A 25507-nucleotide genomic window follows, 5' to 3' on the forward strand; every position below is an offset into this window, starting at 1 on the left:
GTTTGATCAAATTGTCATATTACTTAGAATTCAATTTTGGTAAACTCGAGTTTTACTTGGAACTCGAATTTGACAAATTCAAATTCTAAAAAAATGCTACATAATTAAATAAGTTAGTCTCCTAAATTTTTCTTCAAATTATACTATTTAACAAAATTAGCCCTTATTCTAACATTTCGCCCTTGTCGCATTAAACGTGCCCACAGTATTTTTATGAGATAAGGCCGACGAGGTAAATAGTGTTGTGGGTTGCCTTTTTTTATATTTTATTTTTCAAATTATAATGTCATAATTCGTATTTTTCTAGTAAGAAAAACATTTGGTTAGCTTGCTAGTTCGGTCGAAACAAGTGGACCATCCATTCTCAATGCTTTTTTCCCTTGTTACCCGGAGTGCTTTTTCCCTTAGCCAATAACCAAACCAAAACCAAGATACTGGTAAGGGTGTGACCCCAATATATATTTTGGCTTAACAAGGAACTAATCTTTATCTCGAAAAGCGTGAGCGCATTGCGGACCCATGTCGTCCTGTCTTGTCACCGTGGCGAATCGTTTCACAATTGCAACATGTGTTGAGAGAAGCAGAGATTTCCTAGACAATAGGCATTTTCGTATCTGGGTGGGAATGAGATTCTAGGTACCTTCAATTATATCTTGTGCTAACCCCACCCTTTTTTTAAATCAAACTTAACACTGTCATCAAGAATGTTAAATATATATTAACTATGCTTAGAAGCAACCCCATGTGAATTTTATATTACTTCTTATTTCTAAACCTTTCTGATTACTGACTAAGAGAGAGAGAGAGATTATACATACAATTGATTAACACAAAAATAGTTGTGCTTGAAGGCTGTAGCATTACTATCGCAGCCACACCTAGACGGAGTCAGATTCTTTAGACCAAAAATTGATCATTGGAGATAGCTACTGCAACCATGATTTTTCTCAGTTTCTGCCATGCGATGTGTGACATAGATGCATAGGGATACTTTTGTGCAAAGAGTTCCGGGCTAAAATGGGTAAATACACTAAATTTTAAAACTACTTAGTAAAATACCACTGTTTTCAAAGTATTTAATAAATTGTCTTTATTTTTTTAATTCGATTTTAACAAAATTGAGTGACAAGTGGAACTCAACATTAGCAATATCAAGTTCTATACATATTTTACCACTAAAACTTTTTAAAAATTTAAGTAAAACTCGATATTACTAATATTGAGCTTTACTTAAAGATACACATTAAAACTTGATTTTGAAAATATTGAGTCTTACATAAAATTCGATTTTATTAAAATTGAGTTTCAAATAAGAGACATTTTACTAAACATTTTAAAAATATAAGTATTTTATTATATAGTTTTAAATTAAAGGTATTTACGCATTTTAGCTGTAAAGTCTGATTGTGGGCCAGGTTACATTTTCAGGTCTGGGTTGATTTTAGAATATGCACAGCCCAAAACTGAGCAACAATCACATCCCAGCCAGCAGTTAGTTTTTCTCAATTTGGTCCAAGCCTGTTAGTTGTTATATACAGCTGATTTTTTTTTTTCCTTATTTTATTTTATTAGAGCTGAAGAATTGTGTAAAATCAGTGTTCGCATGTACAATTTGAACCACCAATAGTTACCTTACACAATGCACATGTCAGTCCACAGATGAATCAGTGGGCTTATAGAATTTGAACTTGTAAAGACTGCTTTGTGATACACTCTTCATCGTAACACCAAAATACCAATTGACTTTATTTTTTCGTCTGGATTTGAGCTTGTTATTACCACTTCATGATACACTATTTATCATAACACCAAAATACCAATTGATTTTATTTTTTAGGTCGAACCTAATCTATTATTCGATGACTCATACAATTACGGGCACCATCAAGCTCAGTTGGCTCACACACATGAAAATTCCAGCATCAATCTTGGCTGTCATCAATACTATTTTTTTGTTTATTAATCTCTTTGTTACGAGTCCTATAATTATTTTTGCTCAGGTTACATTTTGGGACTGTCAAGCAAACTGTACATTTTTCTTTTCCTCCAAGATGGCCATTAACCATTTGAGTCAAGACTAATNTTTGAACTTGTAAAGACTGCTTTGTGATACACTCTTCATCGTAACACCAAAATACCAATTGACTTTATTTTTTCGTCTGGATTTGAGCTTGTTATTACCACTTCATGATACACTATTTATCATAACACCAAAATACCAATTGATTTTATTTTTTAGGTCGAACCTAATCTATTATTCGATGACTCATACAATTACGGGCACCATCAAGCTCAGTTGGCTCACACACATGAAAATTCCAGCATCAATCTTGGCTGTCATCAATACTATTTTTTTGTTTATTAATCTCTTTGTTACGAGTCCTATAATTATTTTTGCTCAGGTTACATTTTGGGACTGTCAAGCAAACTGTACATTTTTCTTTTCCTCCAAGATGGCCATTAACCATTTGAGTCAAGACTAATCTTTACAGATGAAGGTAATTACTTGCAAACCACTTTCATGGCAAAAGCCTAGAGGAATGCACTGATATTACATTATACAAAGCAAATAAACAGAAATGTCAAGAATGGGCAGCAAACTAATGTGATACACTCACACACACACACACACACACACACACACACACACAGTCAAACAAAAGTTGAATTACACTACGAAATAATAACATTTTTTTTTATCACACTTATCAGAGAGCAATGGAGAGTTTAAATGTAGAAAATAATGCCAAGGGTTGTAGTGTATAAAATTAATTGTTTGCTATCTTCTTTTAAACCGACAATCCATCCTTGAGTGTACGGAAGTAAGGTCTGTACCTCTGTGCTAATCCAAACATGCCCAGCGTGCCCCCGGTATGGAGCATAACCACTTTTACAGCCTCTTTTGTCTTCTTTTCACTAAGAAGTGCTGCCATTTCCCATGCAGCTAAAGTATACATGGGATCCACCAGAATACCAGTTTGCTGTGCAATTTGTTGGCATGCTTCTACTTCCCCGTCCAACACATTGCCGAACCTAGAGAGAGAGAGAGAGAGAGAGAGAGAGAGAGAGAGTTGAGTTGAGTTGATAATGGCTACATATTCACTATTGTTTTCTTCAGATACCAAATTTCTCTCTTATTTGTTATGAATTTATACTTTGATTTGTAGATTCCTCATAAATCTAACAGCTTTTCTTAGCAAACCTATATCCCTTCCAGTTACATTCAGTCTTAGTTAGCTAGCGTATGCAAGGTAGACTAGCCAATGGCAACACCTATTCCTGATACAGCCATTAATAGCTATGACTCACCCTTACAAATATGACTGAAATCTAAAAAACTGACTTCAGCATGTTACATTAGTCTTCTCTCTTTTCAACAAAGTGGAAACATACTCCTTACTCTTGGATTGTAAGGCTCTTCCTATTTTTTGATTTGGAAAAGAAAAAAAATGAAAAAGAAGAAAGAAAGTAAAAACCTTTTGTTATGACCGGTGTCAAGTTTCAGTGGAGTCACATGGAAAAGGAACAAATTTCATCCTGCCATGTCTTAATTATTTTTTGACAATATAAAATCAAAATTCTTAAGAAAAAAAATCCCATTTAAATTAGTTTAGTTGCTAGCCTCCTTTGCACAAGGACTAGTTCATATAAAAAACAGAGAGCATGAAGAATATACAATGTTCAATTGAAAATGATGTTAACAATAAAACCAGAGAAGGAAATAACAGATTACTTTCTTGGATGGCAACGTTCTACCCACTTCACTATTCCATGATCTACTTCATTTAAGCCGTGGTCAATAAGATGAAAACCAAAACACCTCTTGAAATCAGAAACCAGGTGTCTCTCCTTTTGTTTGTACCCATCAACAGTATCAGCCAGCATTATAGCAGTTACCTCCCAAGGGAGCCTGACAGGAAGCAATAAAATCAGTTACAATGACAGCCATAGTGTACTTCAATAAAAACTTATTCCCATGAGAAAGTGGTGTAGAACAAGTATATGGAACACTAAATTAAAGAGAAAGAAGTACAAAACCTTAGTTTTCACCACCAAACACTACAGATTAGACAAAATCTCTGAAATATTTTTATTATTCAAAATGCACAACTAAAAAATGTCTTATGAGCCTCCTAAAATAGGCTCCCAAAATACTCTCATAAATGCATAATGGAGTCAACTAATACCAAAAGGAAATAATAAAAATGCAAATCTGAAAGCAGGCTAACAAAAAAGGAAATTAAAGCTAAAAGTCCATGCTCTGGTTCTGCATCAACTCTTCTGGGTGAGAAGGACTCAAACCTGTTGAGTTAAAAAATTCTAGGTGGTGCCTGAAGGTGTAAATCAAAGGAGAATGATCCATCATTGTCGAGGAGGAAAGAGGGGGTGAGTTGACAACTCAATAAATAACCAAATCCTAACTGGCTAAAACAAGGATATAGATAAACAAATTAATACATTGTAGGTAAGATCAAATCTTTCATATATATATATATATATGTCAAAAGTTATAATATACTATGGGTTCCAAAAACATTAAAAGTTTCATGCACTCAAATAGTTCAAATACTCAAACCAATTCATATTTTTAACAATCTTTTATGACTATGGTCATGCTATATCCCCATGACTAGGTATCAAATTTAGATGATACTAGTTTCGTACCAATGTATATCCCCCATTAGTTGGGTCCAGAAACACGATAGNTAGTAAGCCAAACAAATGCAGGGAAAAACAGAAGAAGAAAAGATTGGAGATAAATTAATGCAACTTATTGATATAGATATCAGATGTTCCTAATTGAAAATGTTTCCATCATCAGATAAAAAGGCATATTCCTCAAGCTCAAATTTTTTCAGTCATGGTCTGTTTGGATTGAGAGGAAGGGAGAAGGAGTAGAGTAAAGTAAAGTAGATTTGCCCAAAATTAGCCTATTTTCAACCAACTCTACTCTACTCTCCCTCCTTCCCCCTCAACCCAAACGGGCCCTTAGTTCTTGAACATCCTCATTGCCCTATTTCAACAAGCTCATATTTTGTTGTTTCCATTTCTGCTGAAACTAAGAACACTACCCAAATAAAGACATATCGATAGTTCAAAAGTGGGTCACAGTTAATGGGTAAGTATTTGCCATTTGGAATAAATATTGCAACAGTATACTAGAGAATAGTATTACATTAAATGGCATGCCAAAAACAAAATCATTGCAAGATCCCATCCTGTGCATTGTTGAATGATCAACCCTCATTGAAATAAGTATTTGTAATGGCTACATATTCACTATTGTTTTCTTCAGATACCAAATTTCTCTCTTATTTGTTATGAATTTATACTTTGATTTGTAGATTCCTCATAAATCTAACAGCTTTTCTTAGCAAACCTATATCCCCTTCCAGTTACATTCAGTCTTAGTTCTGCTTCAGTACCAATAAGAGAAGCATATAGCAAGATTAAAAAAGTATGGCGTATTGAAGGTAGGTACTAGCCAATGGCAACACCTATTCCTGATACAGCCATTAATAGCTATGACTCACCCTTACAAATATGACTGAAATCTAAAAAACTGACTTCAGCATGTTACATTAGTCTTCTCTCTTTTCAACAAAGTGGAAACATACTCCTTACTCTTGGATTGTAAGGCTCTTCCTATTTTTTGATTTGGAAAAGAAAAAAAATGAAAAAAATGAAAAGAAGAAAGTAAAAACCTTTTGTTATGACCGGTGTCAAGTTTCAGTGGAGTCACATGGAAAAGGAACAAATTTCATCCTGCCATGTCTTAATTATTTTTGACAATATAAAATCAAAATTCTTAAGAAAAAAAAACTCCCATTTAAATTAGTTTAGTTGCTAGCCTCCTTTGCACAAGGACTAGTTCATATAAAAAACAGAGAGCATGAAGAATATACGAATGTTCAATTGAAAATGATGTTAACAATAAAACCAGAGAAGGAAATAACAGATTACTTTCTTGGATGGCAACGTTCTACCCACTTCACTATTCCATGATCTACTTCATTTAAGCCGTGGTCAATAAGATGAAAACCAAAACACCTCTTGAAATCAGAAACCAGGTGTCTCTCCTTTTGTTTGTACCCATCAACAGTATCAGCCAGCATTATAGCAGTTACCTCCCAAGGGAGCCTGACAGGAAGCAATAAAATCAGTTACAATGACAGCCATAGTGTACTTCAATAAAAACTTATTCCCATGAGAAAGTGGTGTAGAACAAGTATATGGAACACTAAATTAAAGAGAAAGAAGTACAAAACCTTAGTTTTCACCACCAAACACTACAGATTAGACAAAATCTCTGAAATATTTTTATTATTCAAAATGCACAACTAAAAAATGTCTTATGAGCCTCCTAAAATAGGCTCCCAAAATACTCTCATATAATGCAACTTAGTAGAGTCAACTAATACCAAAAGGAAATAATAAAAATCATTAGCTGGGTCCAAAAGCATAATAGGCTCGTGATGCCCCAGATGAAACTAGTATTAGTACCAATGAATAAACCCCCATTGGTAGGGTATTAGAGATTCAAAGCATAGTTAGATTGTCCAAATTATATATATAAAATCATAATTCAAACAAGTATATATCTTATTCAAATACATATAAAAGTCATATATAGTAAAATTCAAATACATTTATGATGTTTCTTTATAGTAGTATAAAATTGTAACAATTGCAAATACAGTTGAATAAGCAAATATATAATCAATTATGATAAATGTTACTTACTTCAACTAGCACATCACATTCTCCCTATTATTTCCTCTAAAATCCTTAGTTAGATACCACCTAAAACAATTCACATGTACTATTTACCCAACAATCAGTTAATTACGGATTATCTAAATCTTGTGACGGTAACCAGACAAAAGTAAAGCTTCTAAATATTGTAAGGCTATATTTCACATTATACTATGTAACAACTCTGCTTATATTTATTTCATGCCTCCTCAATTGTATTGTAAAAATCACCTCCATCAATTTACACACCCAAATATCCATATTTTTATAAATACTTTTTCTTTACTTTTCTGACACAATTAGTTCCTAGATTTAAAGCCTATAGAAGAAAAAGGTCAAAGCCAAAATCCTTTGTACTATACAATATAGGACTCATGCTAGAAATCCTTGGCCCTATACAAGTGATGCTATTTTGTCTTTTCTAGCATGGGTCCTACATCATATAGTGCAAGGATTTTGGCGTTGACCTTTTTCTTCTATAGGCTTTAAATCTAGGATCTAACTGTAACAGAAAAGCAAAGAAAATGTATTTAAAAATATATGGATATTTGGGTGTCTGAATTGATAGAGGTGATTTTTACAATACAATTAAGGAGACATGAAATAAATATAAGCAGAGTTATTACATAGGACTTGACAAATTTTATGTTTTGTAGAAAGTGGAATATAGTCTTACAATAAACCATAGTAGAGATGATAGTGGAAAAATCATTGGATATTTAAAAGCTTCTCTTTTGGCCAGGTACCATTGCAAGATTTTCTTTAATTAACCTGATTGTTATTTAAGATTTTCTTTAATTACCCAATTGTTGAGTGAATAGTACATGTGAATTGTTTTAGGTGGTATCTAAAATTCTAAGGATTTTAGAGGAAATGATAGGGAGAAGTGCATATTGTAGTGTACTGGTCAAGGTAAGTAACCTTTATCCTAATTGGTTATATATTTGTTTATACTATTGTATGTACAATTGTTACAATATTTAAAGTAAAGAATAAAGAAACATCATAAATGTATTTGATTTACTATATATGACTTTTATATGTATTTGATAATTTGTTTGAATTATGATTTAATATATATGATTTGGATAATCTGACTATGCTCTGAATCTTTGATACCCAATCAATGGGGGTTATTCATTGGTAATGATACTAGTTTCATCTAGGGCATCACGAGCCTATCGTGTTTCTGGACCCAACTAATGGGAGATATACATTGGTACAAAACTAGTATCATCTAAATTTGATACCTAGTCATGGGGATATAGCATGACCATAGTCATAAAAGATTGTTAAGAATATGAATTGGTTCGAGTATTTGAACTATTTGAGTGCATGAAACTTTTAATGTTTTTGGAACCCATAGTATATTATAACTTTTGACATATATATGAAAGATTTGATCTTACCTACAATGTATTAATTTGTTTATCTATATCCTTGCTTTAGCCAGTTAGGATTTGGTTATTTATTGAATTGTCAACTCAACCCCCTCCCCCCCCTTTCCTTTCCCTTTCAGATTATGATCCTAAAGAGTAGCATGTTTATGGGCTTTCGTTGGGATGTGTGCATGAGTGAAGTTTAGGAATTGTAGGAATAAGATTTGGACTTTTATGTTTAAAATTATCTTTTGTTTAGACTCATAGTCTTATGAGATTTAGTCTATTTTTAAAGATGTCGGGAGATTATTATTATTTTGGACTTTTGTACTTAATTGGATTTGATCTAATATGACAGTTGTCAAGGTTTATTATTGCTCTTTGAAGGCCTTCGCATGTAAGGTGAAAACCCTTGTCAGTGTGCAGCCATTGTCGCGTGATTAGCCCTCTTGGTTGGGTTTGGGGCGTGACAATATTTACATACAGACACTAGAGCATGGATTTTTAGCATTTATTTCTGATTCTATTTCCTTCATTTTGTGTTAGCCGTTATTTTGGATTTGCATTTGTATTATTTCCTTTTGGTATTAGTTGACTCTACTAAGTTGACTCTATTATGCATTTATGAGGGTTGTATTTTGGGAGCCTATTTGAGGAGGCTCATCAAACATTGAAGTGTCAGATACATTGCCCATTGTTGGAAAGGATATCCTTGATGAAGAGAAGGTTCCACAAGAAAGTGTAACATTAGAGGGTGCACATGATTTGATAGTGGAAGTTGATGTATCTGCTTTTGATCAGCCTTCCATGGTGCATGATGACAAACAACTTGACAAAGTAGAGAAAGTGGATACCGTGGTGCTTCCTATGGTTCAAGACAAGATTGCGGTGATTTCATTCCACACATTGATTTTGTCATCCTAGAAGAATTTAATGATGTGATGGAATGTAAAACTTCACTATCCTCTGTGCTCCCAACGGTGGTTCCTATATTGACGCAAAAACTACGTGCAAGAGTTTTGATCATTCTCCACTTTAAAACTTGAGGTCAAGTTTTCTCCAACCAGAGGAGTATTATGCAAGGAGCATTAAAATCAAATTCCTTTAAGATTTTGTTTCTAAATTTGAAATTATTTTTGAATTTGAATTTAGTTTTTAATGTTTAGGGTTTTAAGGGGTTTGATTAGGCATTTCCATATCAGTGTACTCCCTAAACCCTATTAAAATAGTGCTCTTGTAATCGTGAAGGGATAGTTGAATTTGAATTTGAATAAAAATAATTATGACAAGCAGAGAATATGTCTCCTCCCTTGTTCTCTCTATTTGGTGGTGATGCCTAGGGTTTGCAGGTAGATTCTAGGTGGTGAAGCCTAGGATTTGTTCTATTGTTCTTTTTTTTTTTCTCTTTTTTTTCCTATTTCATATTGTGTTCCACATTAGAAAGTAAAGCAATCATTCAAATATTTAGTAATTTAAACCAAAAGAAAATAAAATACATATGGAACACACCCGAAACATAGGGCTCCAAGTCCTAAACCAACTGCAGTTGTCCCTGTACCAGCATCTACAACAAATCTCATGGCCCTCTCTTTTCCAAGTAAATGATTTTGGGATAAGTACCACACAAGGCGAATGACACCTATCAGAAGAAATCATTTTTAGTAAAAGCATAGTTTAATGTAATCCAAGTTAGCATTTTAAAAAGGATATTCATCCATTAAATCATCAACTGTCAGCCTTGGCCTTCAATCAAAGTCAATACCATCAAGTACGATAATATTGAGCAAAAGGTGTCAAGGCAAATAATAAACTGAAAGTAATACCAAATCTTCAAACAGGAACGCAGTAAGAAGAAAATGCATATATGAATATGCAATGTGGCATATAAAAATAAATAAATAAATCATTAGTGTAATCATAGGGGCCTGCACAATAGTGCTCTTACTAAACCCACCCACATCAAGCCATTACACTACCAAGACAATGAGAAAGAAAAAGTTATCCTCAAAAGGACATGGAAATATGCACACATGCAAACACAAATACAATGCTTCCTTTATATGAAAATCCACAACATTTACCTAGTAATGCTGCAGCATCCCCTGCACCTTCATTGAGAATTGCAACCTTTCTTGGAGAGTTTTCAGCACTTCTATTAGCATCCATTTGCACAAAAGAACTAGAAGTCTGAGTTGTAAAGGAAGATTCAAAAATATCATTGAACCATGCAACATGACCACTATTGCTTGACACCAAATGATTAGCATGGGTCTGCAGCATTTTTTCCCTATTGGCATATAGAGATCTAGGAACATATGTGACATTCCCATACATTGTTGAAATCAGGTTATAGCCTGTCAGAATTTCAGGCTGCTCCCCTCGTAGAAGCAAATGTGACTTAAGTCCTCTCTCTGCACACGAGACAGCTGCAAGATATGCAAATTGCTCATGAGAAACAACCCCTTTTATAGCTTGTTCTACCAAATGAAGTGAAAAACTTTGTGTGTGTGTGTGTGTGTGTGTGTACACAAATGTAACTGCAGCAAGAAATTCCTACCAACAGCTGCTGCATGTGCACTTTGACAACCTCCACAAGTAACCTAGAAAATGTCCCATTTGAATGTTATTTGGTCTAGAGAGTTGACAGTTCCTAAAGGTAAGGAAGATATTATTTGGTATTAAATATGACGTTGTTCATATTCATGGCAAGGAAAAAAAAAAAAGGGAAAGGTTCCTCCTATGGTTCACCACTCAGGAAGATTTCTATGGCAAGAACCAATAGACTCAGACAATTATCTGCTCTAGATGCAATGGCATATCCATCCAAGGAAATGCAAAAGTTTACTTATCAAGAAGGAATTGCAAAAGCTCAAAATGATCAAATGCCTAAAACCATATGCTCCACATAACTTACTAAAACATATCACACATTGTTTTGGCTGGCTCTCTATCAGCGTAGAGCACTGATGCTAATATCCAACAGATTATCATCTGGTTATCCTAATTATGCGTGTAAGTACAAGAAATAACAATGGGTCATATCACAACCCCACAAGTTAAGTTTTCTCATTATGTTTAGGTATTAATAAAAGAGTATTACACTTTTAGAAGCCAAAAAGGAAAATCACTAAAATATGGAAACCAAGGGCGGGCCTGTATTCCAGTTTTTTTTTTTTTTTTTTTTTAAAGGTATTTTTGACACACAATTGCAATCTTATATTCAAAAGAATATAAAGTATATGATCATACCACGTCAGTCACTGAATGATCTTCCATTATAGGAAGCAGTCCATCCAATTTTCTAGCTTTATTTCCATTTACAAATGGATGCAACAAATCATCCCTCACAATATAGAAGGATGGGTTTTGATCATTCTTTGCGACCATGTCATCACCAAAGGATGGTTGAGTATTGTTTAACACCGATCTATTACCAAATGGTCCACCTCTATCTCTTACTCGTGCTTGAGAAAGCATTATTTGGTGAATTTTTGTATCAGGGCTGGGCAATGCCCATCTTCTATCAAGTAATTTAGATGCGAATTCTTCACTGCTCAGTTTCACTTTGGGAACACCCTGGCAATAAGGGGACAAAATTGATCAACGAAAAGAATAAATTCTGTGAAACCCACATACATCTAAATCAATTATAAAAAATTGCAGTATTTACAGCTTGACTAAAGCAATGCATCTAAGAAAACATTGTGAGCCAAAAAAAAAAAAAACAATGTCAGACCAGAAATGGAAGAACTATTAGTACCAAAAACAAAACAAAAGAAAGCCAAGCAATCTTAAAGGGCTCTTGCTCTGAACCATGTTCAATGGTGTCTGGACTCCGGACCAAAGCATCCTTGATTTCATAATTTTCCTATTTTGCAATCAGCCAGTTTAGAACTTATTCCAACAACAAAGCCTTGGTCTCAAATTTTTTGGCTTCGGCTATAAATCCTCAACAAATTAGTCGGGTCACTACAGTGCACCCTTGGTGTGGTGTTCACCCTACAACTATAAATGCTTATGGGTGTGAGAGGCAAAGGCCAAAGATCAAGTCTCCAGTAGAAAGTCTCACACTTATATAAATTTAGATTATGCTAAAATAGAATTTTTATCTTGTAAAAAGCAAAAAAAAACAAATTAGTCATGTCGCCACATATATTAGATACACCCCAACAAGTATTTGTAGTGGATACATTAATCATATAGTGACTAAATTTTAGTCTGGCCATCAACCTCAACATATTCCACAATATATACATACAGATATTTTCAGCAAAATTCTGCAGTATCTGATGTATAATAAACCTCAAAATGCTCATGAACTCGTAATTTTAAAAAATATTTTTTAACGTAATCATCCTAGCAGTCAAGCAGAGCATGGACTTGGACTTGCAATACAAGAAATATTATTTGAGGAAAGACAATTATAAAAGCACACAGGGGGAGAGAGAGAGAACCTGAGGAGTTGTTTTTAAAAGCTGGGCTGAGTGAAACCCATTTTTCATGGCCGTAATGGCGTCTCTGCTAGATAAAACCCTGGAGCTTCGTATCATATCAGGTAACAGGGGTTACAGAAGTCTAGTTCTAGTAGACATATAAATGGGTTTAACTCACAACTCTAGTTAGTCAGTCTAAACTCTATAGTATAACTGTGGACCCACAAATTTCGATGGCCTTGAGGCCCTCTTTCCACAAAGCCCAACTCTACTTTTATCTATGCAAATTGTGTAACTTTGAGCCCACCAAAAAGCAAAGCCCACAAAGCACGATGGAAACACACGGGTCGTAAAAGGAAATCTAGTTATCGTATACGTGAGACACAAGAAAACAAAAAACGTGAAACACAAGTTACTTAGAGGTTGGTTGGCACTATAAATTCAGTTTGTCATACAGCAAAATTTATTTACTGCTCATCCTAGAAAAATCAAACCACGATTTTTTTTTTTTTTGGGTTTTTTAATCAACCTCGGAGTCCTAAGTAAAACCTCCTTCAGGTCCGTTCACTTTTTATCTTTCTTTCAATATATGGTTGATGATATTAATATTAGGCTTTGTTTAGGGTTTTATATTATTGTCTTTGGTTTTTTTTTTACGTTTGTTTTTTTACGTTTGGTACTTTGTTTGTAGAATTGTTTGTTTTTCTCTTTGGTTTTTCCTAATTTCTAATGATTCGATTATGTTATTCGTCGCTGATTTTTTGTTTGATATTTCTGATTATAAATTGTGTAAGACTAAGTTGCTATTTTTTCTCTTAGGGTTTTATATTATTGTTGATTTTACTTCCCTAGTGTTTTGGACTAAATTGGCTTTAGAGACCAAATTGATCGTTTTTTATATTATTATTATTATTATTATTATTATTATTATTATGGTTTGCAAAATTGTTAATTTAAAATTGTTGTTTTATTCTTGAGCGTGTTATACTTAAGGAAATACATACGTTGGGATTTTGAACATGGATTTTTAAGATTGCTTGTTCTGCTTTAATTTGTTCTAATTAGTTTTTTTTTTTTTTTTTTTTTTTAAAGAATTTGCTTTTATTGTTCTGTGGCTATTGTGGACTTTTACTAAACTTGTTACCTTTATTTATTTAGCTATTTGGTTTGGGCGGGCAACCAACGTGGTTTAATTGCTTAGTCACTTTGCCATAGATGTATAATAGACACAAGTCATTGTTTTAAGTTTTAAGGTTACTCCATATTCTCAATTTGTGTAATCTATTGGAGCAATAACATATCTAAATTATATTTAGGAAATGCCCAACTATTTTATTAAAGCATTTTTGCTAGTACGAATTTTTGAGATGATATTTTAGTGTTTCGAAAGGATAATTGACAAATAAGTTTAATGTTATACTAGTTTGGCATTGAAGAAATGTTTTCATTCTCAAGTGCAGGTTAGCAAGATTTGTTTCAGAATTCATGTGGTGGTAATTTGTTTATATGTAAGCATATATAGTACTGTCAAGTAGACACACTATCAATTACACCCAGGGGCGGCTCTACTTGGAGCCCAGGGGTTCAAATGAAACCCCTGAATTGGACCAAAAAAAATTATTATAATATTTTTTATCTTATTTTTCCTATTTTGACACTTAAAATAAAATTTTGAATACCCTCACCTTAAGCCTAATCGAAATAAACTTAAATATGATTATCTTAATTCTTAACAATATCTTGACCTTTTTAAACACAAAGAAAAATCTCAATAACAAACCAAGTTGATCTAAAATTTAGGAAAAAATTTTAATTAGCCCAAAAACAAAACTAGAATTTGCTAATCTTAACCTTAGAAAAATTTCATTTAGATCTTAACAAATTTTAAATAAATCAATCAAATGAAAAATTAGTGGATGAATGATTGTTTAACTATGTACATTGAAACAAATATAGCTAATAGGATTGATAATGAAAATATCATGCAACAATTTCAAAATATGAAATATTGTAGAAGACAATTGTAAAACTTTATGTATTAAGATTTTTTTTTTTGTTTTTTATGTGATGTCGATATATTTAATTTATCTTTTGTTTAAAATTTTGTATAATTTATGTTTCTTATTGAACCCCCTAGAAAATAATCCTAGAGCCGCCACTGATTACACCAGAATTTTTTGCGAAGCTTGAAGTAGTTCTAGTATTTAGTAATACCTGTTGTATTAGTCTCATGATAAGAGTGCTACTGCTATATTGTTGACTCTCCATGTATCATAATAATACGTATTAGGTGATATTGTCTCATTTTGGCCTCTAACATGGCTGAAGAGTGAAGATAGACATGGTTCTTTTAGTGCATGTTGACGGGTTCTTGTAGGGAAGATTTGAGCTTCACTTGGAATAGGAATTCTGGATAGTGTCTCCTCGTTGATACTTGGTTCATGTTGAACTAGTGTTTTGGAGTTTCTAGACATAACTTATCATCGGTTCTGATGATGCTTTTTTGATTCTCCAATTAATACACTGCTGCCATGAGTTACAATATCTTCTGTCCATGCATATGTGACCTTTATTTTGTTATTTATCTTTTACTTTTCTTGTTCATCATCGAGTTTGGAATCTTAGCCTATATGCTCCTCTCTTTTTGTTCAGAAATGTGAATTGATTTTTTTTTTTTTTGTCCTGTTTTTGCAGCTTTTTCTATGTCTACTATCATAATGGCAGATGGACAAGAAGCTGATAAGAACATTGAGATGTGGAAGTTCAAGAAATTGATCAAAGATCTCGAAGCTGCTAGAGGCAATGGTACAAGTATGATTTCTCTAATCGTGCCTCCGCGTGATCAAATATCCCGGGTTACCAAGTTGTTGGGGGATGAGTTTAGTACTGCCTCAAACATTAAAAGTAGGGTAAATAAACAATCTGTGCTTGGGGCAATTAAATCTGCACAGCAAAGACTTAAACTTTACAACAAAGTTCCTCCCAATGGGCTTGTGCTCTACACGGGTACAATTGTAACTGAGGCTGGAAAGGAAAAGAAGGTAACAATCGATTTTGAGCCGTTCAGGCCAATCAATGCATTTCTTTACCTTTGTGACGACAAGTTTCATACTGAAGTGCTGAATGAGCTTTTAGAATCTGATGAAAAGTTTGGTTTTATTGTCATGGATGGTAAAGGGACCCTTATTGGGACTTTGAGTGGTAATACCAGAGAGATTCTTCATAAAGTTAGTGTTGACCTTCCTAAGAAACATGGAAGAGGAGGGCAATCAGCCTGAAGGTTTGCCCGTCTTCGGACGGAGAAACGCCACAACTATGTGAGGAAGGCAGCAGAGCTTGCCACTCAATTTTTCATCAATGCTTCCACTAGCCAGCCCAATGTTTCAGGATTAATACTAGCTGGGTCGGCTGACTTAAAAACTGAGCTCAGTCAGTCAGCCATGTTTGATCCCCGTCTTCAAGCCAAGATATTAAAAGTGGTAGATGTCTCCTATGGAGAGGAGATTGGTTTCAATCAGGCCATTGATCTGTCCTCGGAAATCCTGTCCAATGTGAAATTTATTCAGGAGAAGCGCTTGATAGGCAAATACTTTGAGGAGATTAGCCTGGACACTGGGAAATATGTTGTTGGTGTGGATGATACACTGAAAGCTTTGGAGATGGGTGCTGTTAAGATACTTATTGTATGGGAAAATCTGGATATTAATAGGTATGTGTTGAAGAATAGCACTACTGTTGAGATTATCATAAAGCACTTGAATAAGGAGCAAGAGGCTGATCAACGTAATTTCCGTGCTCCTGTTGGCTCTGCTGAATTAGAGGTGCAGGAAAAGATGCCTCTTCTGGAGTGGTTTGCTACTGAATACAAGAAGTTTGGTTGCACACTTGAAATTGTCACCAACAAATGTCAAGAAGGATCCCAGTTCTGCAGAGGTTTTGGTGGGATTGGGGGAATACTCCGCTATCAGCTCGATATAAGATCATTTGATGAGTTTTCTGATGATGGTGAAGTTTATGATGATTCTGAAGATGATGGTGAAGTTTGTGATGATTCTGAATTGGAATCAATCAACAGTTTCCCAATGCTGACCCAGGAGAATGGGGCAAAAAGGACTGCACCAGTGCAGTAGATTGAGGAAACACCGAAGGAGCTTGATTAAGTGATTTCATTTAGATGTTAGATTGTTCCAAAAAAGAAAAATTACTGGAGATATGTTTCCGGGATTGGAGCAGCAGGGTAAGAGTCACATGAAGAATAATGTGCCATATCAGGTGCTTCCATTGCTTTGGGAATTTGGTAACGTGCAAAGTTTATTCCATTATTATGACTTTAGTTTATGTTTTTAATTCTGTTTAATACATTCATTATAATTCTGGTCATTTGTGTTAATTTTTGATGGATATCCTTGGTGGTTTCATCCTAGTTTCGATACTATAATAAAATGTTACTGATATTACGTTTTGGGTATTGTTTCTTTCTGATTTGTGGATGGACTGCTGCTGCTTTGGTGCTTCTAAGCATGTGTGTCATGGAAAAAAAAAAAAAAAAAAAGCAGGGACTGAAGCCAGTTCCTTGTAACCACTATCAAATAATTGCATGAGTATGCTAATAAAAAATTAATTGCAAGTGTGCAATGAAGTAGGTTGCTTTTTCAAGTGAGTTTTGTGTCAGTTTGGTTTAGCCTTTTTTCCTCTCTTTTTAGTTACAGTTTAGCAAAATAAATCAACAAAAATAAGCTATACCAAAAGACGCTTACCTTTTTTTTTAGATGGGAATGCTATCCAATTCAGTAGATATATTAAATTGGAATGTATGAGATTTTTAAATGGGCAATTGTGCCAACAAAATGATCAAATGTATTGATTAATCACATCCTTTAAGCCAACCCTAACACTATGTTTTCACTCCCAGGAAGTTTCTGCAACAGTTGTTATTGGTATAAACCCAGACTCTCCTAGATTAGTTTGTTGAGTTACCAACAATACTAACCAGTCTACCCAATCATATTACTACAAGTATTCGACTGTAAGTAAAGGGTTTAACATCAAAAGTAGTATTTGTTCCTACAAATAATATGATCTGGGCTCCCTTGTACCATTTGATTTCGTAAGTGCTAATCTGGTTGCCACACATATATATGTGTGTGTGTGTGTGTGTGTGTGTGTATCATTTATACAACAAACAGGTACACCCTAGATTGTACCCTTCAATTTTTTTTCCCTGGGAAATTTAATAACCATTGTTTTTTATTGAAAATAGATATAAGACAACATTTAGAGGAGACCCCCAAAAAATAAACATATTGGTGGAGCTAAATCAAGGATTTATTGACTTATAATTTACCAGTTTTCTAGTTAATCACCTTTTACCACCAAACAGGTAAAAACAATACCCGAAGCAGAGGTCAAATTCTGAAACTAAATCACTGTTTGCGGCCAAACATTGACCAAGAGGTATATTGGTTAGAGTAAATGGAAGGTGCTAATACATGAACTGATCAAGCTACAACACAAAGACACATAGTACTCAAATACAAATCTTTAGGGAAAGACACATAACACATTGGATTGATTATTTGATTGAACGAAAAAGGTCTGTGGGAAGATTTTCCCATTGTATTAATTTATTCCATTTCAAACAATCCAATAGCAGACCTATCAGGCTTTAAGAGATGCCCACCACTTTTACTAGTTCTTCAAGTGCCTTCAAGATCTGTTCCTCAGTCAAGCCTTCCAAACGAATACTCCTCTCGACACCCATGTTTGTATGATAAACACAAGATTAGTGGAAGAAACTAATGCATAAAATTCAAGTTCAAAGCACAGGGTTGAAAGAATAATGGAAGATTAGAGAACACACACGTTTTATCAAGCAACAATTGACGGGATTGGAAATGCTATATGGTTGAATGTCCATAAATGTAGATGCAAGATTAGGGTGTCCCCCAATGGCATCACAATTTGAAAATAGCTACACTTGTAAGGAATGAAGATACTCTCTTCACATATCAATAATCCAATACCATGTCTTCCACAGGTTATTTGTGTATATTCTTGTATGTAGCAAACAGTTTTGCCTAAAATCTTTTAGGAATAACAGATAGCCTAATCGCTGTCAAACATCGATAATCTTTTATTTATCAATTGCCCACATCAGATGTGCCTGACCAAATGAATAGATCAACTAAAATCAGTCAACATATGAACCTTAACCTAAGGGTGGTCATTCGTGTTCGTGTGTCGGATTCGTGTCGTGTCAACTCATGAGTATTCCACTATAGAAGTCAACACTAGCCCGACATATTTATTAAACGGGACAAGATTCCTCAACCCTAACATAACCCATTTATTAAACGGGTTAGTCATGTCAACCTGTTTATTAGATTTTATCAAAAAAAAAATTATGAAAAAACAAACAAATAAATATTTTTAATATAAAATTCAGAACTAACGAGTAACTGTATCACAAATATTCATTCAAAACTAAAACATATTTTAATATCACAAATAAAAATCACAATATGTATGTTAGGACATATGTAAATCATGTTAAGAACATATGTCAGTTGGAATGGGCTTATTCTTTGATAAAATGCACTTTACTTGTAATTTGGAAGATCCAGGAAAGTTTAAGTCTTTAAGAAACATGTTGTTCAAGTCAAGAGTTAAAGTCATGCAAATCTGTTTAAGAAACAAGTGAAGAAGTACTGTATTTTAAAGCTCAATAGCTAGCTTGACAAATTATATCTATCAAGATTTAAAAGACAAATTTAGCTCGATGCTCGATAGATACCCTATCTATCGAGATTTACAAAAATTAATTTTTTAGATCTAATTTCACGCATATCCATGTATATGTGTTTAGGTTTTCTTTTCTCACAACTCTAAACATATATAAGGATTATTTTGAGGGTCGTCTCAATGGATGCAACATTGATGCAAAGGTTTCATTCAAGCATATTATGACCAGAGATAATTTGCCCTAATTCATTTTTCTCTTGAAGAAGCTACTGCGTTTGTACGTTGTAGAGTTTTGTAACCAAGGAGCTTTGTAATATTCATCATGTTGATGAACTGAAAAACTTTGCAGCCAACATCCTTCACAAGTTGGTGTGTTAGTCACGTATTAGGATCCGTGCATCGATTGGTTAGTCACATATTGGAAGCCGTGCATTGAAAATGAGAAATTGTCACTACAGAACAAGTCCAATTGTGTATTGGGGTAAAAGTTCAACTGTAGATTGGTATAAGGTACTGGAATTGCTTTACTTGTAACTGCTTGCTGTGATAATAGTGAATTCTAGGGAATGGTGACCTTAAATTTACCCTGCGGGGTTTTTACCTTAGAGGTTTTCCTCATTTGTAAACAAATCACCGTGTCAAATTTATTTTCTACTGCGTTTAACTTAGTTGGTGATTTGTTTGTATTATCACGCGTATTACATGTTAATTGAATTAATTAATTACCTTGGCTAATTAATTGATTAATTTTACCAAATGGGTCAATACATTCTTAACCTATCAATGTCAAAGAAAATAAATCACAACAACTAATAAGTTTATATACATAGAGTTTGAAGGGTATATTAGTAAAATGCCAATTAATTAAACAGGTCAAATAGGTCAACCGGGTTCTATGTGTTCAACACTAACCCAACTCGTTTACTAAACGGGTCAGTCGTATCAACCCAAATATAACACGAACTCGTTAAGCCTCAACCCATAACTTGGTAATTTCATGTCGTGTTGTGTTGTGTCGGGTTCATGGATTGTGTTCAATTTGCCACCCCTACCTTAACCATGTAACCACAAAGTAGGTCAAATAGCTATTAGACTTCCATGCTTCTTTTTCTTTCATTGTTGCATTTACTTGTGGATCCTCTTTCATTAATCAGGTTTCTTATCAAAATAGGGGCACAAGCAACCGATTCATGTTTTCTTCCTAAACAGAACCATTTATATTAATTTGACACATCGTATGAAATCAACTAACACATTGAGTATGATAAATAATTAATAGATTAGATGCAATTACTGAAAATAATCAATGGATATTGATTTTAAATGAATTGAGTATGATAAATAATTTTACATCCCCAGAATAGAAAAAGATATTCGCTACCACTTTTTGGTCATCCAGCAAATATCAAGAAGAGAGAGAGAGACTACATAAAAAGGCCTATAGTTTATACAGCATTTCATATTATGTTTCAAATTTATGAACTCATTTCAATTTGAAGCCTCGATCCATCTATTTTATTTATTTTCGTTATTCTTGACAATAACAAAGCAAAAAAGAAGCAGCAAGAAACCATTGATGAAATTTTGTGTTTCATATGGAACTTATTCATAAATCAAGTTGGCAGTTATTGAACATAGATGGTAAAGAAAGGGGGAGTTTTGCTTAGAATAAGTGAAAATGAATTTTCTATGCCAAAAAATCGAAGTTAGTTATTTAGGTGAAATACAAAATTTTATCAATAGTTTCCCTTTTTTATGCCCGCGTTACCCTCAATAACATAAATAAATAACGGGGATGGATAAAGGCTTCAAATTGAAATAGTTTCATAAATTTGTGGCTTTAATTGGCAAAATTTTAAACGTATGACCTAATATGAATCAATGTATAAACTTGGACCTTTTTATGGAAAACAAAAACATAAGGGGAAAGAAAAGACTATAACTGTAAAGGTAGAAAATGCAATGACAGTGACAATAATCCTAATGGCAGTAACTACAAATGAACATTGCCCTATCCTTTATGCTAACTGACTCACTAACCCTTGGCTTCCTATCAACTCCTTTATTTCCTATGTGTTTGTGGACATGCAATTTGCAAAGTTGGTCCTTTCTTAAAGAGTACAAATCCTTTAAGAAACCACCATCTTTGCAATCCGCACAGCAAGGGTCAGTGAGCCACATAGAATAGTATAAGCTTTGGAACCTACTGTGTAAATTTTATAGTTTCAAAAATATCAAAGGTAAATTGCAAATTACACCTCTAAAGTTTAGGGGTGTTTGGATTTTACACCCTGAAGTTTCGAACTTTGGATTTTAACCCCTAAAGTTTGGGGTGTTTAGATTTTACACCCTGGCGTTTCAAAATTTGGTTGGAAGGACTGCTGATGTGGTCCTTCCAACTAATTAGATGATGTCATTTATGTAAATGTATAAATGAGCTTCCTAATCAGCACAAGGAATAACAAATAAAAATTATTAGGTGATGTCACATTTGCATAAACAAAAGCATTTTATTAGTTAGGAGGTTAGGGAGGACCATGTCAACAATCCTCTCAATAGACCTAATAGTTTCTCGTAAAATTCAGACACCCCCAAATGTCAGGGGGTAAAATCTAATCATCTCCAAACTTTAAAGATGTAATTTGCAATTTACCCAAATATCAAATTAAACTTTAAACACAACGTCATTTCACTTAAATATACGGAAGTTTAATTTGTTACTTTTAAGACTATTAGGTTTAATTCGTTAAAAGATTTTAGGTTTAATTTGTTACTATTGCTCTAGATGGAAAGAAAAAAGTGAGAATCAGAGAGGGAAAGATCCTCTCCCTCACAGGTCCAATTTTACAATCTATCCACAAACTAATAGCAGAAAAGGAGGGTATAATTGCAAAATAATTGGTTTAATTTTCCTTTTCTTGATCTTTTGAAAACCTATGCTTTCCTCTCTTCTTCCATAAGAGCATTCTCATCAGCTCTCTCATAAAAAATGTCATTTTAACACACCAAAAACCTACTTTATCATTTTACCACATCATTTTATAACATGTCATTTATCAGATGTTCTATACTTCAATTATATATATTAAAATAATATTTACTATACATTAAAATAATATATTAATTACTCTCTATCATCCTCATCATCTTCGTCAACTGGACACTGGGAAATATGTTGTTGGTGTGGATGATACACTGAAAGCTTTGGAGATGGGTGCTGTTAAGATACTTATTGTATGGGAAAATCTGGATATTAATAGGTATGTGTTGAAGAATAGCACTACTGTTGAGATTATCATAAAGCACTTGAATAAGGAGCAAGAGGCTGATCAACGTAATTTCCGTGCTCCTGTTGGCTCTGCTGAATTAGAGGTGCAGGAAAAGATGCCTCTTCTGGAGTGGTTTGCTACTGAATACAAGAAGTTTGGTTGCACACTTGAAATTGTCACCAACAAATGTCAAGAAGGATCCCAGTTCTGCAGAGGTTTTGGTGGGATTGGGGGAATACTCCGCTATCAGCTCGATATAAGATCATTTGATGAGTTTTCTGATGATGGTGAAGTTTATGATGATTCTGAAGATGATGGTGAAGTTTGTGATGATTCTGAATTGGAATCAATCAACAGTTTCCCAATGCTGACCCAGGAGAATGGGGCAAAAAGGACTGCACCAGTGCAGTAGATCGAGGAAACACCAAAGGAGCTTAATTAAGTGATTTCATTTAGATGTTAGATTGTTCCAAAAAAGAAAAATTACTGGAGATATGTTTCCGGGATTGGAGCAGCAGGGTAAGAGTCACATGAAGAATAATGTGCCATATCAGGTGCTTCCATTGCTTTGGGAATTTGGTAACGTGCAAAGTTTATTCCATTATTATGACTTTAGTTTATGTTTTTAATTCTGTTTAATACATTCATTATAATTCTGGTCATTTGTGTTAATGTCTGATGGATATCCTTGGTGGTTTCATCCTAGTTTCAATACTATAATAAAATGTTACTGATATTACGTTTTGGGTATTGTTTCTTTCTGATTTGTGGAGGCACTGCTGCTGCTTTGGTGCTTCTAAGCATGTGTGTCATGGAAAAAAAAAAAAAAAAAAAAGCAGGGACTGAAGCCAGTTCCTTGTAACCACTATCAAATAATTACATGAGTATGCTAATAAAAAATTAATTGCAAGTGTGCAATGAAGTAGGTTGCTTTTTCAAGTGAGTTTTGTGTCAGTTTGGTTTAGCACTTTTTCCTCTCGTAGTTACAGTTCAGCAAGATAAATCAACAAAAATAAGCTATACCAAAAGACGCTAACTTGTTTTTTAGATGGGAATGCTATCCAATTCAGTAGATATATTAAATTGGAGTGTATGAGATTTTTAATGGGCAATTGTGCCAACAAAATGATCAAATGTATTGATTAATCACATCCTTTAAGCCAACCCTAACACTATGTTTTCACTCCCAGGAAGTTTCTGCAACAGTTGTTATTGGTTTAAACCCAGACTCTCCTAGATTAGTTTGTTGAGTTACCAACAATACTAACCAGTCTACCCAATCATATTACTACAAGTATTCAACTGTAAGTAAAGGGTATAACATCAAAAGTAGTATTTGGTCTTACAAATAATATGATCTGGGCTCCCTTGTACCATTTGATTTCCGAAGTGCTAAATCTGGTTGCCACACACACACACATATATGTGTATGTATCATTTATACAACAAACAGGTACACCCTAGATTGTACCCTTCAATTTTTTTTTTTCCTGGGAAATTTTATAACCATTGTTTTTTATTGACAATAGATATAAGACAACATTTTGAGGAAACCCCCAAAAAAAAAACACATAGGTGGAGCTACATCAAGGATTTATTGACTTATGATTTACCAGTTCTCCAGTTAATCACCTTTTACCACCAAACAGGTAAAAACAATACTCGAAGCAGAGGTCAAATTCTGAAACTAAATCACTGTTTGCAGCCAAACATTGACCAAGAGGTATATTGGTTAGAGTAAATGGAAGGTGCTAATACATGAACTGATCAAGCTACAACACAGAGACACATAGTACTCAAATACAAATCTTTAGGGAAAGACACATTGGATTGATTATTTGATTGAACGAAAAAGGTCTATGGGAAGATTTTCCAATTGTATTAATTTATTCCATTTCAAACAATCCAATAGCAGACCTATCAGGCTTTAAGAGATGCCAACCACTTTTACTAGTTCTTCAAGTGCCTTCAAGATCTGTTCCTCAGTCAAGCCTTCCAAACGAATACTCCTCTCGACACCCATGTTTGTATGATAGACACAAGGTTAGTGGGAGAAACTAATGCATAAAATTCAAGTTCAAAGCACAGGGTTGAAAGAATAATGGAAGATAGAGAACGTACACGTTTTATCAAGCAACAATTGACGGGATTGGAAATGTTATATGGTTGAATGTACATGAATGTAGATGCAAGATTAGGGTGTTCCCCAATGGCATTACAATTTGAAAATAGCTACACTTGTAAGGAATGAAGATAATCTCTTCACATATCAATAATCCAATACCGTATCTTCCACAGGTTATTTGTGATATTCTTGTATGTAGCAAACAGATTTGCCTAAAATCTTTTAGGAATAACAGATAGCCTATTCACTGTCAAACATCGATAATCTTCTATTTATCAATTGCCCACATCAGATGTGCCTGACCAAATTAATAGATCAACTAAAATCAGTCAGCATACGAACCTTAACCTAAGGGTGGTCATTCGTGTTCGCATGTCGGGTTCATGTCGTGTCAACTCATGATATTCTACTATATAGGTCAACACTAGTCTGACATGTTTATTAAACGGGACAAGATTCATCAACCCTAACACGACCCATTTATTAAACGGGTCAGTCGACCTATTTATTAGATTTTATCAAAATGAAAAAAAAAAAATTATGAAAAAACAAACAAATAAATATTTTTAATATAAAATTCAGAACTAACGAGTAACTGTATCACAAATATTCATTCAAAATTAAAGCATATCCTAATATCACAAATAAAAATCACAATATGTCTGTTAAGATATATGTGAATCACATATGTCAGTTGGAATGAGTTTATCCTTTGACAAAATGCACTTTACTTGTAATTGAGTAGATTTAGGATGGTTTAAATCTTCAAGAAACATGTTGTTCAAGTCAAGAGTTAAAGTCATG

General features: G+C 33.9%; 1 protein-coding gene and 1 pseudogene across 1 annotated transcript; one reads left to right on the forward strand and one right to left on the reverse strand.

Moving 5' to 3' along the window:
* Window positions 1–2485: 2485 nt before the first annotated feature.
* LOC112020892 (D-cysteine desulfhydrase 2, mitochondrial) lies at window positions 2486–12724 on the reverse strand. Its single transcript, XM_024053465.2, has 7 exons — window positions 12590–12724; window positions 11385–11711; window positions 10693–10735; window positions 10217–10561; window positions 9645–9774; window positions 5965–6141; window positions 2486–3033 (listed from the first exon to the last, which is right to left on the reverse strand). Exons 1-7 carry the CDS (start codon window positions 12683–12685, stop codon window positions 2790–2792), a joined length of 1362 nt encoding a protein of 453 aa, XP_023909233.2. The 5' UTR covers window positions 12686–12724; the 3' UTR covers window positions 2486–2789.
* A 323-nt stretch (window positions 12725–13047) lies between these two features.
* On the forward strand, window positions 13048–23240 carry LOC136062181 (eukaryotic peptide chain release factor subunit 1-3-like; annotated as a pseudogene).
* The last annotated feature ends 2267 nt before the right edge of the window (window positions 23241–25507 follow it).

Source organism: Quercus suber, unplaced genomic scaffold (genome assembly GCF_002906115.3).
Source record: "Quercus suber isolate HL8 unplaced genomic scaffold, Cork oak 2.0 scaffold_18, whole genome shotgun sequence".
In the NCBI taxonomy this organism is placed as follows: domain Eukaryota; kingdom Viridiplantae; phylum Streptophyta; class Magnoliopsida; order Fagales; family Fagaceae; genus Quercus; species Quercus suber.